At 40.9% G+C, this 20,677-nt stretch overlaps 1 protein-coding gene across 2 annotated transcripts in view; it reads right to left on the reverse strand.

Moving 5' to 3' along the window:
• hivep3a (HIVEP zinc finger 3a) overlaps window positions 1-20,677 on the reverse strand; it is a 30,009-nt gene that overhangs the window by 7,459 nt on the left and 1,873 nt on the right. Inside the window, exons 1-2 of one of the 2 annotated variants that reach the window (XM_023960001.2) lie at window positions 9,281-9,423; window positions 329-4,481 (exon numbers count right to left, since the gene is read on the reverse strand). In XM_023960001.2, the coding sequence (XP_023815769.1) occupies window positions 329-4,153 (3,825 nt within the window). In that variant the 5' untranslated portion in view covers window positions 4,154-4,481; window positions 9,281-9,423. Of the gene's footprint in view, window positions 1-328; window positions 4,482-9,280; window positions 9,424-20,677 lie in introns of those variants that run through there. The other variant, XM_011481077.4, reaches the window with a different exon arrangement.

Below are 20,677 nucleotides of genomic sequence, written 5' to 3' on the forward strand. Positions count from 1 at the left end.
TAAGCATATATAAAACATTTTGTAGTTGTGTGAAAAATTCCGACTAACTTTGGCATATTTAAACTTCATCCTTTCAGTCATTTCAAACAGTCTGGTATCAAAACATTAAGATCTTTTAAGATGTTCCTGCTTGTTCTTCTAATCTTTCTCACTTTTGTGATTTTCAAAATGTTACACTTTTTTTATCCTCGTTATAAGTGATTTTAAAAATTTTAAAAACCTAAAAATCTTTATCTTTATGTCCCTTCTTACACATTTTTAGGTATTGTACATAATGTTTGAGTACTTAAACAGGACCAACTGCAGTCTGTGTGGTTGGTGTTGTTACCTCAGTGGTGCAGGGCCTTTTGTTGTCATCTTGCTCTGTTGTCTCGGTCGTTCTGACAGACATGGGGGATGTGGTGTAAATGGAGGGGCTTAGCCGCTGTTTACAGTGCAGAAGGGAGAGCGCTGTCCTGCTGGAGAGTCCAGGAGGGTTGGGGTTGTAGCTGCTAGTAGACCATGATGAATACACTGAGGGCTTTTGCTCGTCTAGAGCAGAAGGATTTGGTTTGGTGTAGTTCAGATAGCACCAGCTGTTACAAGTGTTGGACAACAAACTGGGGAATGAAGAGTCATCAGGTGACCTTGGCATACAGACGTCTGGTAAACACAGAGGATTCTCTTGTTTAAGCTCCTGACTGCTGAGGTGAGAGGCTCCCATGCCAGTGCATTGCTCCCCACTCTTGTCTTCCTCTTTCACTCTTTTCTGCTGCTGTTGGGAGTCAGGGTGGAGCTCTATACTGCTGGATGGGGAAAGCATGCGCTTATTGCCCCCAGAAACAGATAACCTTAGTCCATTGTCAGGCCACTGTTGGAGATCTGGGCTCATCATCCCTGTGCTTCTGGATTCAGTTGGTGAAACGCCTAAAGTGGGTGAGACAGCATCAACAGCCTCCTGGGGTCTTGGGGACATGGCTCGAGACAGTGTAGTGTAAATGGCACATGCTGGGATGAGGGTGTTTGTTTGGAGGCGCACTGCTACTGTTGTAGATGTGGATGGCCTTAGTAGCTCCAAGCTGGAAATGATGTGAGGACCAGAGTGGTGGTTGTTGATTTGAGCAGTCCTAATTTCTGAATAGTCCTGCCTTGCAGGAATCTCTAGCCTAAGACCTGTAGACGAATGGAGATAATGAGCTCTAGCTGCTCCTGACAGCCCACATGAAGAGTTGGGATGTGATACTTGGGGAGGAAGCTGGTCTGGATGGATGCAAGAGTTTTCCTTTTTTACATCCACAGATGGCTCATGGGTCACTAAAAGATTTGGGCCACCACAAGCTGGAACATTTTGATCCAATTTCCATTCAGGGAACATTGATACACTATCCAAGGGTTTTGCTTCTGAAGTGGAGTTAGAGAATGACCTGCTGCCAATTGCAGATGTTGGGTTTGCCTGAGAAGATTTGCCAGTACTGATGTGTTCAAGGTTATGGCTAACCTCACCCTCTTCCTCATCTGGATCCTTAATAGTTGCATGTCTCATAAGAAGACACTTTGTTCTTTCCTTCCAGCCAGCTGCAGAGCGCTCAGGAGACAAACAACTGTGGTCAAAAGACTTACTACGGCTCTCAGCGATCAGGATACTTGGTTGTGCGTCATGAGGCGCCTGCTCAGATGCAGAGCGCCTCATCTCCCTGTGGTGATGCACCCCAGGTACTGCTAACATGTGAGGGCCTCGTGATCTTCTTGAGGGCGTTGTTGCAGCAGTCTCCATTTCAGGCCTATTAGGTTCTTCAAATGAGGTGGAGCGACTTGATGCATATGATGCACTACTATCCTGACTAGGGGTATGGGGCAAAGATATTGAGTCGAAGCTAGACTCTCCTGAAGACTGGGCAACCTCAGCAAGACGCAAGCGCTTCTTCTTGGGTGGAAGCTTTTCAATAGGAAGCTGTGACAGAGAAGGACTCCTTTGCGGCCATTGAAACTCATCAAGTTTCTCTAGATTGTATGTATTGGATGCCTCATTTGAGGCTTCTGGGCTGTTGAAATCCTCGGTCACTAAGATTTCTGGAACCCGTACGTTGTTTTGACGAACCAGCTTTCTGACGGAAAGCTTTGACTGATGGTGTGGTTGCTTTTTAGGCAAAGGCTGATATTCTTGATGTGGAGAGGTGGAGATGTTTTTTGTTATATCCAAACTTGGAGTCTCATGTGATGATAATTCTTGTTTTTCAAATGTACTAGTGTGTTGAATTACCGAACAAGTTTGTATTGCAGGCCCCCTGGGGGTTTTGTGAGACACCCCAGTTTCAATTTGACACTGCTCTGACAAGACGGTGGAGGATGGTAAAGAAGGTGATGAAGGGTCCTCAAAGTCAAAACTCTCCTCTTTCCTTCTTTTGCGGACTGTTGGAGTTCCTGTTCTCACTGCATTGTTGCCTTTCTGTGAACAGTCCATTTGACTATTTACTAACTCATTTTGAGGATGAAGAGCAAGGCACAAGCTCTGCTTGTGTTTCTTGTAACCTTCCCAATCCTTGCATCCAACACCACATGCTTCACACTCATACGGCTGAGGCCGGCATCGCTTGTGGTCGGGAAGACAGGTTATGCTGCTGGGGTAAAATGCACGAGAAACCTCAAACTCCTCTTTAGTAGGCTCAGCACCGAGAGGGATTTCAACAGCTGCCTGCCGTCTTAGCGTTCCATAGCGGGACATCTGTGTTTCTGAAGCTCGAGGTCCATCAAAGGACTGACTTGGACGAAATTTGAAGGAGTTGCCACTGGAGGCATCATAGGAACTCGGGGCAGATGGCATTGAGTGACTTCTTACCAGAGAGGCAGTGGATATTTGTTTACCAGATTGCTCCAAATTTTGAGATGAATTATGGAATCTTTCACATGGAACTCCCATGCTGATGGAGCCAGTATTTTTGTACCCCAAATCTCCAGTTTTGGGGCTGACAACAAGAGATTCTTTGATACTTGAACCTTTTCGAGACTCCGAGCTGCTTTTTCTAGAGAGAGAGAATCTTCTTGGTTTTACACTGTCAAGTTTGCTAGTGTCAACCACTGCCTCATTGATTGTGATTAGTTTTGTGATATGGTCTATGACGTGTTTCTTGGGTACAGTAAAAGAAGTGTTTTTGTCCTCCTGACCAGAGGGATGCTGGTTATGATGACGGGACAGCTTCTCCAGATGTCCGAGGCGCCCATATTTACCAAGGATGATCTCTGCATAACTTTTGGCACTTGTGTTCTGGGAATTATCAAGTGACTGGTCTGTACTTTCGGACAGAGAAAAATAACCAGATTCTGTACTGCCTTTACTCCCTAATGATAGAGAAGAAGTCTTATCATCAGATGACTCCTGAGGTGCATGTTTACCTCGACTGAGACGCAGGGCTAGTCTCTTTTTCACTGCATAGGAGTCGTTGTTTCCTCCAGTGCAATTTTTTCCCCCTTCTGTTTCATAGCTCTTCAGTGAGCTTATTGTCCTCTGTCTATCTGCCAGTCTCGATGATAGCTGTCGTGTTTCATCCTCTGACTCTGTGACATGTTCTTCAAAAGATTTTGGCTTCCCAAGTGTCAGACCTGCCTTGACCTTGTGAGTATGAGATTTGCGATGTTTGTACAGATTACTTTTAGTCTTAAAAGAGAAGCCGCATGGGACACAGGGATAGGGTCTTTCACCTGTGTGGGAGCGGATGTGCTTCTGCAACACACTGGGCTTTGCACATGCACGGCCACAGTACGTGCAAACATATTTGCCTGGTCTCTGAGGTTTACGCTCCCGCTTTTGTTTTGGGTTGTCCTCTTGGGTTTTAGATTTAGACTGGTTAGGAATATCCACCAATGAAGGTAGGTCAACTGGAGACAAACTGGAATGCATTTGCTCTTTTGATGTTGGCCATGCCTCTTTGTTTTCCAGCACAGCATCCGGGTCAACGACCTGCTGCTGATGCCTGAGGCGCTTATGCTCAGGATTTTGTCTTTTGGATTGTTTGGGTAGATGTGGTTCACCATGGGGCTTTGGGACAATGTTGTGCTCCTCCTCCTGGTGCTGGGAGGGAGACTCTGCCTTTTGGCCACGCTGAGGAGACTCTGGCTGACAATGCTCTTGACATCCGGACAGCTCCCCAGTAGTTAGGGGACTAGGCGAGGCCTCCATAAAGCATATGACTGCCTTAGGTAGACAAATGTGTAGAATCTGCCTAAATCCGGCTACAAGACTACAGAAAAAACATCAACTTGGTTTACCATTGGTGAATTCCATCAAAACCTCCTCTTTTGTCACTTCAGGCTTTGTATTGCCAAAATTATTGCTTAACTGCAAATAATTTTAGTAATATTGAGCAGTTGGATGCAGTAATAGTCCTCAGGAGTGCTGGGATAAAGTTTCCCATTGTGAAGAACTTTGCAAATCCTAATGCCAGACATGATGCTGATCCTCTGGATCATTTGAAGTTATGATTCCTCTTTCCTTTCATGATAAAGATCTGTAAAGAAAAAAAGAAAATAAACTCTTAAACGGGAAAACAAACAAAGGTTTTGAAATAAGAGACCTTTATTTTAGACAATTATGGATACATATGCTTTACCTCTCACATAATAATAACATCCATCGCTTCCTTTACTCTGACTGCAGATATTTTAAAATAGAATGGTTTATGCAATACCTTTTTTGGGACAGCTTTAGCTGCAAGACACAGAATCTTTGTGCTTTTCTATTACAACATAGTTGAAATATAGTTCTTGAAGATTTCTCAGCAGTTCATCAATGATTTCAACCTTTTTTTGTTGGGTAGTGCATAATTACATATTATAGATGCACAATAAAAGATTTTTGCTAACATATGCGTTGGCAAATACTGATAACTGATCTTTCATCAATTCTATTCTTTTTTTAGATTCAGTTTCTTTCTTATTTTAGAATTATTTATAAAATTGTTGGTAAATTACAATTTATTCCCCAATAACTTCAAACAGTGGGTTTCTTGCCTGTTGTTATGATGCGATACACTTCTTTGTATTGTAATGTATTGCATTTGATTTAAGTTGTTTGTCTGGTCATTGTGGGGGTCAAGACAGAGCTTAACTGGCGAGACTTACCGACTAAAATGTTTATCTTGTTTGTATCTATAAATACTTTTGGATGGCATTATCTGCCAGAACCAATCCTGTGCAGATATTGTGCATCATTTTACAAATTTAACTGACTTCAGATTCCAGAGATGATAAGCAGAGGAAAAAGTAAAAGATGCTCAAGGAACATTTTTTAATATTGAATTAAAAAAATGTCAGGATGAAGAACAACACTGAGATTCTTAAAAAAAAAACATCATTATTACACTGCTTAATGTTGATGCACTAGTCTGTAATGATGTTTTGGAGTAAACAGCATTTTCTCATTTCTAGCTTTCATGCTTTATGGCACTGGAGCTTTCCTTTGCATAATGAGTCCCACTAAGATGATTTTTGAGACAGAGACTTCGGAAGTTGGCAATGCTTCAACCCAAAGCATTCTGATCCATTCAAAAACTGTGATTTTAGATCATTTGAAGGCTCAAACCACATGTGCTAAAAAGATTTTTTCCCCCTACAAGTTTCTCTGTAATAGAAATGGAAAAAAATCCCAATGTCATTTTGTGCCAACACACTGAAACAGTAAATAAGACATCCCACGCACTGACCAGCTGGTTTCTACACCCACACTCTGGTGGAAGACAGAAGAGCGGCTGGAATCTGTCCAAATGACTGATAGCAGGTTGATAACCATCTTTGGATTAACTTGCGATGTATGTGTCATTTAGATCCTTTTAGAAAACAGTTGTCTCTTAATTTAAAAAGTGTAAAAGTTTATAGAAATCCATTCAGATCAAAACTCCTTTTTGGGAAATCTTCGTGGAGCATCAGAGGCTCCTCTTGCATGTCCCACCTGAAGATGCACTAAACAACCACTAACTGGAAAAGTCAACTAAAGGTGAGTCAGACTGGCCATAAAACAGTTGATTAAAACGTGTTTATAAGCACAAGTTTATGTCATAATTTTGTCCTTTACACACCACCCAGGAGAAGCAGTTCCTTTCCCAGGACAAAACAATCTAGTTCACCGTAACCAACTTTCAGTCCTCACAGCAGTTTTTCCCATTTGGGAGGACAAGGAGAGCATGCTGCATTCCCAATTTGCAACTACAATTAACACAAAGCATGAATGAATTCAAAGGCAACACAAGCTGCAGCAACATGCAGTTTAATCGGATTCATGCCTGAATGAGTCATTCACTAAGAAGACAGTGTTTTATAGACAGAAGCTTGCAGTCCTACTTCTGTCCAGCCAGCTCGTTACAACACAGATTTCAGTTTGTCACGACCTTTTTTAACGGTTTCCCACCAGAGCTTTAGCTCCAATGTTGACATTCTTTTGCCTACCGTAACTCTTCAACCGTTTACACAACTGATGTAATTCCAGCGAATTCTGAAGCTGCATTACTTCACTGTTGTGAAGTGTTTATGCAATCAAAGAAGCTGATTCTGTTATGAAGAAAGGTTTTTGCCGTTATGCAAAACTCTGTTAAGAACACTATTTTGCATTTCAGAACTAGAACTAGAACGATCAAAAGGTTATGTTAGGTCAAAGAGCGTGTATTATTTAGATGTAGCCAGTGGCATCTCTGATGTTAAAGGATCAATGGACTGGTAAAGCTGCGCACCTAAAAAAAAAAAAAAAAAAAAAAAAAAAGCTATTCTGCATTGTGAAGCTTCAATATTTACCATAAATAAGATTAATTTCTTTTAATTATTAAAATTGAAAAATGAGCTCTGCATTAATGACCAGCAGTTTTATTGTTTTATCTGTTGACTAAATTTAAATTGCTGTATCAGCAAATTTACAAGATGAAACTTGATGATGGAACCCTACAGCTTGCACAAAGCGTCTCAATGATTTTGAAAATAAAGCGAATAAACACTGTAGGTCAGAAGGACATGCACACACTTTTGACAGGAGCCTGCTTCATAGCTGATTGGGTATGGTATCTCCGGTAAAAATTATGATTCCAGTTTAGATGATATTTATAAATACAGGTCAGCAGCAGAAAGGTGATGGTAACCTGGTTTTTTACCGTTTATTTATAAACGCAACCACTGTGAGTCCAACACTTTTTTCCCCTCGTCTATGAAAAACAAACTCTGTTTTCACAAAACTCAGGGAACTTAAGTCAACAGAGGATAAAAGTATAACATTGGCCAAATAGGGAAAAAAAGACTAAAACAAAATAGCCTCAATATTAGGGAAAAAAATGTGCTTAGACACTTAAAAGAGAATGATTGGGCAGGTCTCAAAAATCTCAGTGAGTCACCATCAGCTGGTGCATGTTTGCAAATAAGTGTTTTGTGCTTCATAAACCAAGTTTTTAACCCAAAAAAAAAAAAAAAATCACAGTTCAGCTCAACTCATCTCAACTCATCTACATTTATACAGCACTTTCAATCAACAGCAGGCGACTCAAAGTGCTGAACACGAGAAATGAGGAAACACTAAAACATCTTAAAACACAACATCTTACGACTTCCAACCAGAAGACTGGCAGCTGCATTTTGAACACGTTGGAGACGTGGGAGAGACGACTGGCTGAGTCCAATATACGGAGAATTACAGTAATCCATTTTGAAACGCGTGGATTACGGTTTCAAAATGTGCAGCTGTAAAAAAAGCTCGACTTCACCACTGAGCTTATCTGCTGATCCAGTTTAAAATGACTGTTCAGTTTAAAACCTAGATTAGAGACATTTGTTTTTAAAAAGTTAGTCAAGGGACCAAAATCAACTTGGGAAAGTTCACTAAAATCATTCGGTCCAAAAACTAAAACTTCCGTTTTATTTTCATTAAAACTCAAACAGCTTTGGGCCAACCAGTCCTTAATGTCCTGAAGACATGACAGGAGCTGCTTCATGGAGAGATCATCTTTTTTTTAAACGGCAGATAGATCTGGCTGTCGTCTGCGAGCAAATGAAAAGAAATGCTTCCTCAAGACTGACCCTAAGGGTAACAGATACAGAGAGAACAAGAGTGGCCCTAGAACCGATCCTTGTGGAATTCTATAAGAAACCTGAGTTGTGGTAGATTCTAAACCACCCAAGCTGACACACATGGTTCTTTCTGCCAGGTAAGACTTAAACCAGTCCAGTGCTGTACCTTGGATCCCCACAGAGTTCTGGAGCCTGCATATTAAAATACTATGGTCTACAGTGTCAAATGCTGCTGTTAGATCCAGCAGAACCGGGTCAACCTTGACTTTCCTTCATTTATACAAGACATCAGATTGCACATGAAGTTAAACCCAGCTATGTTTGTTCATAGAACCGCCTAGAATTGAAAAGATTACCAGGTGAGGAAAAGTTCCTAAACTGAACAATGACATCTTATGAGCCAGTTTGTGGGGCAGTTAAACACGTCCAGAATTAATATCGCAGACCTCACATGCTTGCATAAAAAAAATGCATAAATGGCTTTTTAAAAGAATCTTGTCAATTTCCTCTTTTCACATTAATGGGCACCCAGCGGTGGTTCCTATGGTTACGGCCCTAAACCATGTGGTAGCAGATGGAAGGAGAGCTGGAGGGCTAAATTTATCTTCCAGCATCCTCACCGAAAACAGAGAGGGAGTGAGGCAGGCGGAGGTGCCCCCACCCTTCCAGAAGAGGCAGATTTTTTTTTTTTTTGGGAGAGAGAACACTTTGAAGAGAATAACATAAATTGTGTCGCTGCGTTTTCACCGATAGTTACATCAAGAATAACCAGTAAAGGAGAAAATGGTTGGTCAGAGGCGTGAGTTCATGATTTGACAGACTCACCTGCAGCCTCTGCCCGTCACCTGTGCTGTTTCCATGTCAGCCACAAACAGAACATGAAGTACAGTTTGATGCACAGCTCGTCGGGGATGCAGCAGAGTCCTATGGGAGTCTGCACAGACACCTTCCCATGTGTGACTGGGAGTACACTAGTGGTGGCTGTGGGAGGTGGGGGGGGGGCATCCATGTACAGCACAGGCAGCCCATTCAGATCAAGCTGCTAGCTTCAGCGCAGTCACCCCCCCCTTCATTCACACATACGACGCATGAATCTTCCCCACACGCTTACAAGCTTCTGCTGCTTCCAGCACAAACACACCCCACCTCCTCCTCTAGCCTGTGGATGATGCAGCCGAGTGCAATAACAAAGACATGAAGGAAGAAAAGCCAGTACTTCAGACATGAAATCAGCACAAACAGGAGTGTGAGTGCGCCGTTCCTTTACCTGGGTGCAGGTTGAAGAAGGAAGGGGGGGGGGGGGGGGGGGGGGTCCTCTGCTTCTGCTTCTCAATGGTAGAGGTGAAGACAAGGAGAGATAGGAAAAGGATGAATGAGATGCTGTAGTGGAGTCTGCGCTCTGCGTGCACTGAGCTCACAAACAGGTAGCTGAGTGTATTATGCATGTGAATGAAGAGGAGGGGACACGTATCCACCCCCCCCCCCCCCATCTCCACCTCTCTGGTGGCGTTTCTCTCTGGATGTGGACGTTGACGTAAGCTTGGGCTTTTTTGGCTGCGGTCTCAGGCTGCACAGCTGGCTTTAGTGGGGAGAGGGCGGGGGCAAGGGCGGCTTACTTCGTGTGTTTTTCCAAGCACGCCTGTAGAGGTGATGCCGCTGCTGTCTGAGGAAAAACCCTGGAAAAGAAATTCTGTTTCCCTGGGAGAAGCGGTCATGCTGCAGACATCACTCTGAGCTCCTTCACGCCGCTGCTCAGCTGGCTAAAGAGGAACCAGAGCTGGGGAGGGAAGGCAGCAGCTGGATGAGATGATGAGACGCTCGCTCAGCCAGCATAAAAAAGGGGAGACAGCTGAGGGGGGCTTCAACTGCTGATTTATGATTGAAACTATGTGAAAAGCTAAAACCTGCTCTTTCTTTATTTAGATATAAAAAATGGATGCAGCCACTTTCATAAATTGTGAAAAAAAATCATAAGGAAGGATATTTTTTGTTCTTCAGCTAAACTGAGACTAAATAACATAATCTAACATAATTGATGACATAATGACTAATGCAGGATGCATGATGATTAATTTTTCCTCAGGACTGATATCTTTCCCTGAGGCTAAAAACAGAGGGTCTGATTTGTCAAGATCCTAAATAGAAATAGTTTGTAAATGGAAATAGATCACACAAGCTGTGTACTATATGCTGTTAATGTTCTAAAATTAATTGCACAAGCGATTACAAGCAGAACTTACAGTTTTCAATAAGGATATAACAGGATTACTCATGTTAAAATATTGCAATGGAGAATAGAGAATGAAGCAAAGAATGGAGTTCTGCTGGAATAAGTGAATCACAAGGATGTTCAGGCCATTGCACAGTAATAGTGTGTTGTGTTAAAGTCACACACATATGTGATTTAATGTCAATGTCACAGATGCTGAGTCATACACGTGGATTTTGCAAGTCACGTGTTTCCACATCTAGGGGTGTGAGAAATTTGTTTTCCACATTTGACCCATCCCCTGGCAGAGGTGAGCGGCAGTCACAGCCGTGCACAGGAACCATTGGGTCCCCCGGCTGTCCCAGTCTCAAGACAGACACTCTACCACTTGGCCACTGACATAATATATTGGTCACAATATGTGCCATCAAGCATCTACAAATGGAATTATTTGCACAGTCGTCATAAACCTCCGAAGGAAACAAACCAGGATTCTGCACGGTTTTTCTCCCTCAACTGTACCTCAAGCTGTGCAATTCATTAACATTTAACCATGGTGAAGCAGAAGGGATTTTTATAGCTTCTGAACTGTTTTCTGCTTACATAAGTCATGTTTGTCCAACAATGGCAGTACTGCTTCATCTTTCAGGGGAAATATAGAGTTTATTTGGATTTTCTGTTTAGAATAACCAATTCAGCTTCATTGGGTGTGGGCTCTATAGTGAGACGGCTTTACAGAAGCTGGTGATTATCACCTGGAAAAATCACAAGAAAGCTGAAATGGTGTTGGGAAAAGCTCTGGCAGCTCTTAATCCCTGTTATCTACCAAGAACTACAAGATAAAAAAAAAGCCTTTAACACTGTGATTGAGGATTACAACGAGGACGTAAACATTTCCTTCAGTGCTTGATGTCTTTCTGCCTCCAGTTTGTCGATAAATATCCTTTAAGACCTTCAACTAAGGTCCACAACTATCCACTCGTGTTTTCATAAATCAAACATTTTTATTTATTTCTTTTTATCCAGGTCATGATTTCTAAAGAGAAAGTTCAAAGTGAAAAATAAAGAGGCAGCCAATGAGTTTTTTCTCTGAAGTGTTTGGCTTTTGTTCAATGCATGGGCTTAATTCAACATCTGACTTGGTTGGCGTCTGGTAGCAATATCCTGTTTAGTTGTTTATATTTGCTTTGAGCCTAGATTAGAAACATTTTGGCATATATATTTGAGATTTTTTTTAAATCTAGGCTTAATAAACTTATGATAAGAATTTCCTTAGCGAGTCTAAGGGTAGGGATGGCAGTTTTGTTTAGTGCATTTAGTTAGTTTATCCGCCATTTTATTGTATTGTAACTGATTTAATGTTTTGTACAATTAGTGAAACCCGTTGAGACAACTGTGTTGTAATATTGGGCTACATAAATAAAAATGAATCGAATTGAAATATAAAAACTGTACATTCTTAAATCTCTAATGGACTACATCTGCTGGAGAAATGGTCATGTTGGTCACTATATAAACTTACTACAAGTTTGCCAGTAAAGATTCTATTGCCAAAATGATCACGGATCCCTAAAAATGGGATTCAATCTTGGTACATTTTTTTTCCCTTTGAATTTCTCTTACAAGAAGATGATCAAAGTTGGAGCTTTCTTTAATGAAACGGTTGATACAATAACTGTAATAACAAATGTAGAAAGAAAACATACGATGACGATTTGAGTCAAGACTGACTTGAATTTATTTTTCTTTAAATGCATTTAAACCTATCGCGCTGTTATAGTGTAGTCCATATAAAGACTTTTTTCATATACCGTATTGTCAGAAATAAAATAAAAACTGTCTGGATCAGCAAAATTGAATCATACTTTTACATGACTTTGTGTGTGCAAACCCAATCCCAACATAAACCCACAACCACAGGGTTCCCCCCACCATCCCTCTAGACACCCACCCACAGGTAGAACAGAGACTCAGCCTCCACCCTCCACCAGAAGGGAACAGATGCCCCTCTCAACCTAAACCTGCCCTGATGGCCACAGAAAAACAGCTGTGGCTAGTCTGTGGCTGCCACAATTTTAAGGGCCCACAGAGGAAAAATAGCCACTGTAGCTGCAGAAGGACGTCCCGGTTCCCAGCATTAGAATGTGAGGACAGATGTAGAGCAGAGCTTAGCTGTGGCAGGTCGTGCTGCCTTTGGACTCGGCTGCTAAACTTCCTATGGCACACAAACACCACATATGCACAAGAACACCTTTACAAGAAGACCTTTATGGACCAAAAAAGCCCATCTGTAGGTTCAAGGTGTACCAATGGAGACTTGTACACCCCTGTGGCAACAATATGGTGCATTTTACTACAAATGTCTATGTTTGTGTAGATATACTATCAGGAAAAAAGTTAAATGCAGAAGCAATGTGTGGAAAAAAACGAGTACACCCCATGTTTCAACAGTGGGTACGATCCCTTCCAGTATCTTGTTTTGATTTCAGTGTTGCCATTTTCTCACTATATTTGGAAACGTTCTAAACCCCCATGAGGAATTTTTTTCTCAGAAGAAATAAATCTCATTCATAACATACTAATCTAACAGTGCAGTTATTCAAACAGAATTTTAAAAATAGATCAAAACTAAACAAAAACCAGAGAGAGCATCTCGTCACTTCTTGTACATTCCCTTCAAAGCAGTAGTTTGTTGGTTGGTTAATGCAGTCATGGCTGTTGTATGTGTACGCATGAATATGGTAAATGGGGTATATTATATAGCTCTTTACTGCCTTCTTAGAAGGCCCAAAGCACTTTATAGTCCCGATCCAAGTCACCCTTACACACCCACATTCACACTCCGCTGCCTCACACTGGCACCAACCCATTACTGCCAGGAGCAATGTGGGGTTCAATGTTTTACCAAGGACACTTCGACACATGGCCGGGGGACCAAACCTGTGATCTTCCGATCAGAGGTCAACTGGTCCATGTCTGCACCATGCTTGCCCCAAATGTCAAATGTATGGCTGATTTGTCTGTATCGTCGACCTGACTGCAGCAGTTAAAACAAAAGTGTCCAGGGTGTGAAGGGTCCTTAAGGATGTTTTCGGTTTCTCATGATGCAGAGGGAACTGTGCAATTCTGTTAGTGTAAGAAGTGAACACCAAACAATCTTCTAGGATGTGTTTATCACTCTTTAGACTGGAGTACTATCCTCAGCACCTCTGTGCAGATGGTGGACCATATGACAACACAGTATTTTAGGAGACTTTGTATGGAGCACCAGCAGAAGATCACCAGATCGCAAACCAGCCAAACTTCTTTTAAACTGTATTCCTCTTTGCTGCCCGCCATTTTCTCTCAAAAAATATTAAATAACTGCAGGTGACACCACCACTGTGGTGTTGCCTGTAAACTTGTGTAAAATATTTGTCAGTCAAAAATGGGGAATCATCTCCAGAAATGCCATCAGATGAGTAATTTGTTCATTCTGATTATATGTGTGAAGCTTGTTCAGATGTCTGGATCTGCACTGCCTTCAGGAGTATTTCTACAGCTTAGTGGTCAATTGTTTGTTTTGTTCACTTATTTTTCAGTGAAAATAGCTTTTTTTTTTTTTTTCTAACTGACAAACACTTTTGTCATCCTTGTTAAATTGAAGCTAACTCACATTAGTTACATTTTAAGAATGGGAAGCATAGACCAAAATAACTCGTAACTATTGTTCTAACTAATGCTCTTTACACTGATTGCCGGGCAAATCTCAAACCATTTAAGATCCCATTTGGAAAAACACACCTGGAACAGCTGTTGAATTCCACGCCACACTGGGCAGCAACTCACGATAAACCGAGTCAAACCTTTGGGGTTTAAAAGGATTAGAAAAAGAAGGAAATGGTCCAAAGGCCACACCAAACTCTATAAACGAGTGATTTCCAAGAATGATCCACAGATCTAAAAAAATGCCTCGTCAATATTTACTGATTCGGTGACAATAGGGTTATTGAGGAAAAAAAGTGGAAAACTGTATATTTAGAGCAGCTGCAGTCCAAATCAGGGACAAGGAAAGATTGGTAGAGAATGGGAGTTATTGTGCAAACCAAGCAAAAACAAGCTGCAAATGCAGAGAGGAAATGCCCAAAACAACCAGCCACTGGTTATACTTGACTCCAGATCTAAGTTGGGCTGTTTGTGTGAACATTTGTGGTCTCTGGTTGTGAGCTTGGGTTTCTGCTCAGCCACTGACTGAAACAGACACCACTCGTCACCAGAACTGTAACAAAGATGCTCTGCTTTAAGGCTTCCCCTCCAGTCAGACCAGCAACCTGGTCTGACTTTAGGGGACTGTGTGTACACGTGTGTGTGTATATATATATATATATATATATATATATATATATATATATATATATATATATATATATATATATATACACACACATGTATATAACCTGAAAGTGAACAAAATTGTTCTTCCGATCTCAGACGATGCCCATAATATCCCATGGATCACAGATTCAAAAGAGAGAAGCCAAACAGCAATTCACCTGGACATAAGTTATTTTGTTTAATTAAAACTTATAACATTTGAATGTTATCTGTAAATGTCATGGAGGCCATGATAAATGAATGCAAAAATGTCAGTAGAAGTACATGTAAAGAAAAATGTACAACAAAGCACCCAGAAGAAAGCAGGAGAGGGTGGAACCATCAAACACTGAAATATGCCAATGAGCAAACAGCACTGGTGTATTGCATAGTGCAAAATCCCAGTCTAACCAACTACAGAAACCTCGGCATAGTGCTGCTGAAGATACTGAGAAATAAAAACCATAAAACACTAAGTGTTGGAGTCCAAGCCACAGAGCTGGAGAATCTGCCACCACAGTGTTTTTGCTCTTAATGTGCTGAATGTTACGAAGCTGCAGGAACACAGCCCACAGCATTGATTTCTGATCAAGGAAAGCTCTCCAGAGGGTCACCATGACGGCCCAGAAGGCCAATGGCCATTTCTCTGCCACCCCTGGAAGAACCACTCAGTCCCTCAGAACAGTGACAGACATTTGACAGAATTCATTTAAGCAGACATTTGCTGTTTATTTGCGCTACTGCCTTAAGGCATGAAAATACAGACTTAATACCAGGTTTATGCAAGTGCACACATTTCACAACCTTTTATTTGTATTCACTTTAAATTAACAGTAATACTGGATAAACATAAGTGATAACTTTGTATTTGTTCACTAAAAGAGCCGGAAAGAAAGGCTCAATTTAGAAGCTAATGGAAACTTGTGTGTAGTTGATGAAAACCTCAAAGGTTGATTCTATAAAACTCTGTCAGATTAACCACCACAGAGTATAGTAAGATTTCCCATGAATCAACACTGACACAGTCAAGCCTGGGACATCAGATTGGGCTGGGTGCTGGATTAAGCAGCATTGCTAAAATGCAGAAAGAAAGGAGAAGTTGCTGACCCTTGGTACATCCGGTTCAATTCTGCAGCAAAGCCTAGTCTGGATCAAACTCCCCCAAAACCCAAGAAGCTTGGTTTTTCATTGAGCTGCAGTGTAAATGCAAACCAATCTGCTTGGACCTCAAGGTGATGTAATGTGGAGAGAGAGCGGCCATATGCTCTCTGATTTCACCAACAGAGAATCAACAGCTTGGGGGCGAGGCAGCGTGCCAGAGAGCCCGCCTGCTCAGGAATCTATACGTGCTCCACAGACGCGCGGTTGGTACCAAACGTATTAGCGATAACTTCACTGATGAGTCAGAACAAGGTCTACCAAACGCCACCCGCATCTGAGAGGGAGCGGTCTACAACCGCAACACTCTCCACCACGGGAAGGTCAACAACAAAAGACTTACTGGGGACAAATCCAGACAAAGAACAAAAAACTGCAGTTACATAATGCAAAAGCCTGCAGTTTGCTGCCACAGTCTTAGCTCTGCTTGGAAAAAAAACAAGGCTTATCAGAGATGGGATTGTCAACAAGAGTTTAAAGAGAGATGAAGGCAGATGAGATACAGTTCAAATATTTTATGTCCCAAAGGAATATCAAACTGATCCAGAACTCAGCAAAGGCATTCTCGTTTCTTGCTTGTTATCTAGACTCGCCGTTTGTCCTTTAACATCTGAAATTGTTTGGCCAAATACTTTTTTAAGCTTTGTAATTAATATTCTAACAGGTATAAAATGACACTTTGAAAGCATATAAGTGCAACTTTGCTGTGAAAAAGAAGGAGGAAAGTAGCTATGAAAATGCAAATGCAAAATATCCCTGCATTTCTGGAAATATATAAACATCCATTCTCAGCAGATTAAATCACATTAATGACAGTTTATAAAATAGCTCGGATATTTTGGTAATAATTACTAACCTAACTGTCTGTCCCACCGTTGGGTGTAGAAATGGAGAGTAAACACTTTTACAGTTGGCAAACAAGTTTACAAAAACAGAATTTTAAAAACATCTAATTCCAGATATTTTATTTAGAAGATTATTTATACCGACTGTAAATTCATTTTTTTGTAAAGACTTAAGACTTTCTACAGGAAGCCCAGTGACATCCTTCACATGATGAAGCTTTGTTGTTTTGCATAGTGGTGGGCTGTCAGGGCCAGATAAAAAATATCTGAATCATGTTTATATTTTGTCTTCAAATAATCAAATTTTTTGATAAGTGAAATGATAAATATAATAATAAATGATATTCAAAATTGATGCGGTTATTTTCAATGTTTTTTGCTGGTTGTAGTTGCATAACATGATTTTTTTACTGTTTTGTTTATTCAGTTTATTTAGAGGCATTTATTGTGGCTACAGGATTTTTCTACATGCAATGCAAAGCTTGTTTCTGCATCGTAAAATGCTCAATATGGGGTTGAGTGATTCAGACGTGGCACTACTGAAGGCCCGGGTGTGTAATGCATCTGGTTTTGCATGATCTTCTTCAAAGGACGATGAGCTTCTGCTCTGTGGCTGATTGATGGGAGCGTCCCCAACTGTTCAGCATCCATTCAAACTAAACACCCAAACCTACACATCTAGAGCTATGAGTTTGAACTTTTTGGTGAGTAAAGGATTACATGATGCCATTGTGCAGCATGTAAACTGGTATTACTTTAGTTTTTTCTTTTTTTTTTTTTAGATACATGTTCGTCTGTAAGTCTTTGGATTTTGGTGAAAAATGTCTTCACATGGAGCAAAGGAAGAAATGAGAAATACTTCAACAGTTCTTGTTTGACAAGTCATGACAGTTTCATCTAGACTTTGTTCGCAGGACCACCACAATCTGTTATCTCCAGCTGTGAATGGAGACGAGTTTGACGAATTATTTCCATGGAAGCATTTCGATTTGTAACAAGTCTTTACAGAGGAGGGAAGGCATGAGAGTGTTCTGTTGGTTTTGGTCGTGTGAAGTTCAGGAGGTGATCCGAGAACGCAGCTGACAGGCCTTCTGCCCGACAGCCGGCTCTCTCTGAGGGGGTCATGGGAACCAGAGGTCCTTCCACCTGGAAGAGCGGCCCAAGCTGTGTCCATACGCTCGCCTGCAGGCCCACTGATGGCATCCAACAGCATCCAACTCTGTAGCAGAGGGCCCGCATTGAGAGCTTCAAACATGCACGTTCCAAAAGACAAGAACTCGCTGGAGGGTTTCCTTTTATTTAACAAATCAATCACTTTTTTCTTTCTTCAGCAGCAAAGATGACGCTTCTGACATTAAATTCTGTTTGTTCTGGCTCTCATTTGTATTTTTTAGAAATAAGGTTGTGATACAAAAAGAAGTGGTTGTTAAGAAATGCTTCAGGATTTCAGGAATGTGCAAAACACTTGGGTTTTTGGTCTGACTGACTTTTTGTTGAGCTCCGGATGCTTTTCTGCAGCTTCACCCAGCTGGACTGGGAGGTGGACAGGATGCTGTCCGTTTGGAGATGAAAACCACTTTTTCACGCTTCGGGATTTCTATTCTAAGGGCATTTCTTCACGGCGTGGCCCGACGCTTTTATTACGTCTATGTTGCAGAAGAAGAAACCTGGCGGACTGCGCGTTCTCAGCCTGTTCAGGAAAACATCACTGCAGTTGTTGCCGTTTTTGTGATTCTTGAAGCGCCTGTTTGTTAAAATGAGTCCGTTTTTCAGGCGTTGCTGCAGCATTCCAGCCAAACTCCACAGCTTAGATAAACACTCAAACATCATTTTAGGATGACTTTCTTTTGAATGAAAAAAGGGTAAAGGGGAAAGGCTATTTAAGAGCTAAGAACTAAGTAAGACAACAAAACTTTCTGTTAAAAAAATGTAATAAATCCACATTTAAGAACATAAAAATAAACAGGATAAACTGTTTAGATTTAGTAATAGCTAAACCATAAATGTGTGAATTGAGTGTAAATTTCAAATGAAGATCCTGATTAAGCTCCACAGTCGGGACCACAGAGATGAAGGACAGCTCGTCCAGAATTTTTGTTCTAAATGAAACCATCAGAAAACGCCAACATCTACCCTGAACTGGGTTTCTCTTCACAGAGGGTTGGAGTATTCTGAAGAAAGTATCGAGTCAAAAGAGAGGAACAGGTTACCATAGCAGTGGAGGTTTACACACCAATTTTCCCATTTTATTCCACTTAAGCTCATTTTCTATAAAAGTCACAAAATGCTTTGATGGTGTGCAGGAAAAGACAGATCTTTTTCTGGGTTAGGTAATAATCTGAAACACTTGTTTTGATGATCCAGATCATATTTAGACTAACAAACGATCAATGACATTGAGCATTGATCTCCATCTCAGCAAAGGAAAGTGACCACTTTTAAGGTCATTCACCGACTTTTTTTTCTTTTTTATTGCATGTTATGATGTTATCAATTCATATAAAGATAGATTCAGATTTTCACATTCAGATCTTCCAGAAAAGTTTGGATAAAAGTTTCAAAAATTAGTAAGTGAGACCAAAATGATTCCTAAACTCTGTCTGCTGATGGAAAGACTGTCTAAAAAGTCTAATAAAACATGGGGACTTCTCTTCTCTTTTAATAATCGCTGTAACTCAAAGCAAGACTTTTACATGCTAGATAATTCAAAAGGCTATTTTTAGGGTTTGAGCTTTCCATTGTTCAATCACAACTGAGCCAAGTTGATCATTTCATAACATGGAAAGGAACATAAAATGATTTCTATGTCTTTTAATGGGAAAATACTGGATTTTTCCTAAAGAACCACAAATGCTGGAGAACAGGAAGCACCAACAAGATGACGGATGTATTGAAAAGAAATAAAAAGCAACATGGAAAAAAAGAAAAAATCAAACTGAGGCGCAGAAGAGAGAGGGGGCTTCCAAAAGACCAAAAAATGAATAATTAGTCAATCCAAACAAAATGTGAAAAGGTTTCAGTTTTTCATGCAGTTGTTTTCTTTTAGTTTTTAGACAGAAAACAACTTAATTTTCCATAGACGAAATCCAGAGCAGTGAGGTTTTTAAATGTTATACATGTTAAAGGGGTGTGGTTTAATTACAGGTGTGTGAAGCCCCACCCTCAGGAAGAATGCAGAGATTTTCCATCAACTTGTCTTCCTTTGTGTGACACTGGTCTAAATAATTGGGAATCGCTGTTTGTTTTGTGGTTTAAAAAAAAACACAAAACGACCTTCAACGGAAGCACATTTTTCTGAGTAAACCACCTTCACTTGCTTCAGTTGTGTTAACTGTCCTGCAGCGAATGCCAACATTTTGATGGCTCTGCACTTTCCCACTTTGATGAGCGGCAGGGGGGGGGCTCTGAGCCCCAGAGGGCCGGGTGTCCTCGCCTTTCACCTGTCATGAGGACACTGATAGGTGAAGCCGCATCAGACCAGGCGCTCTGAATGCCGATGCTGTCTTCTTCCTCCTCATACAGAGCCATCCCACAATGCAACAGGCACACAGTGCCCCTCCCTCTCTGCTCTGAAGGGAGCAAGCCAAAAATATGCAAGCACATCATCTGTGTTCTTTAAACCCTTTGACTTCAAAGCTGAAGCACATGTAGAATATAAATAAACTGGAGCCAGGTAAATTCGCCAAATACTCACTGGATGATTAAAACACTCCAGCATTACCAAAAACTGACCTCATAATCCTGCAAAACCAGCTGTGAACATGTGCAAACAACCTGTTTGGGGTCCTATATTCCCAAGCTAGTGACAAAGCTGAAAATAGCTTGCTTTTTTTTTTTTTTTATTAAAAATAAATAAATAAATAAAATAAAATAAAACTTGCTTTAAACCAGACCAATGCAAACGTTTGGCCACTGAACACGCAGTGAAAGTTTGTCTAGGTCGAACATCGACCTAACAGGAACACAGATTTGGTAGTGTTGAATAGATGGCATTTCTTTTCATTCCCAGAAGTGCCATCCGTTCAAAAATTGATCGTCAGTAATTAATAATTGTGGTTTATATAAGAATAGAACTGTGAAAGAAAAAGCTTCGACACTT

The sequence above is a fragment of the Oryzias latipes genome, chromosome 11 (genome assembly GCF_053564925.1).
Source record: "Oryzias latipes strain Hd-rR chromosome 11, Olatipes_Hd-rR_3.1".
Classification (NCBI taxonomy): Eukaryota; Metazoa; Chordata; class Actinopteri; order Beloniformes; family Adrianichthyidae; genus Oryzias; species Oryzias latipes.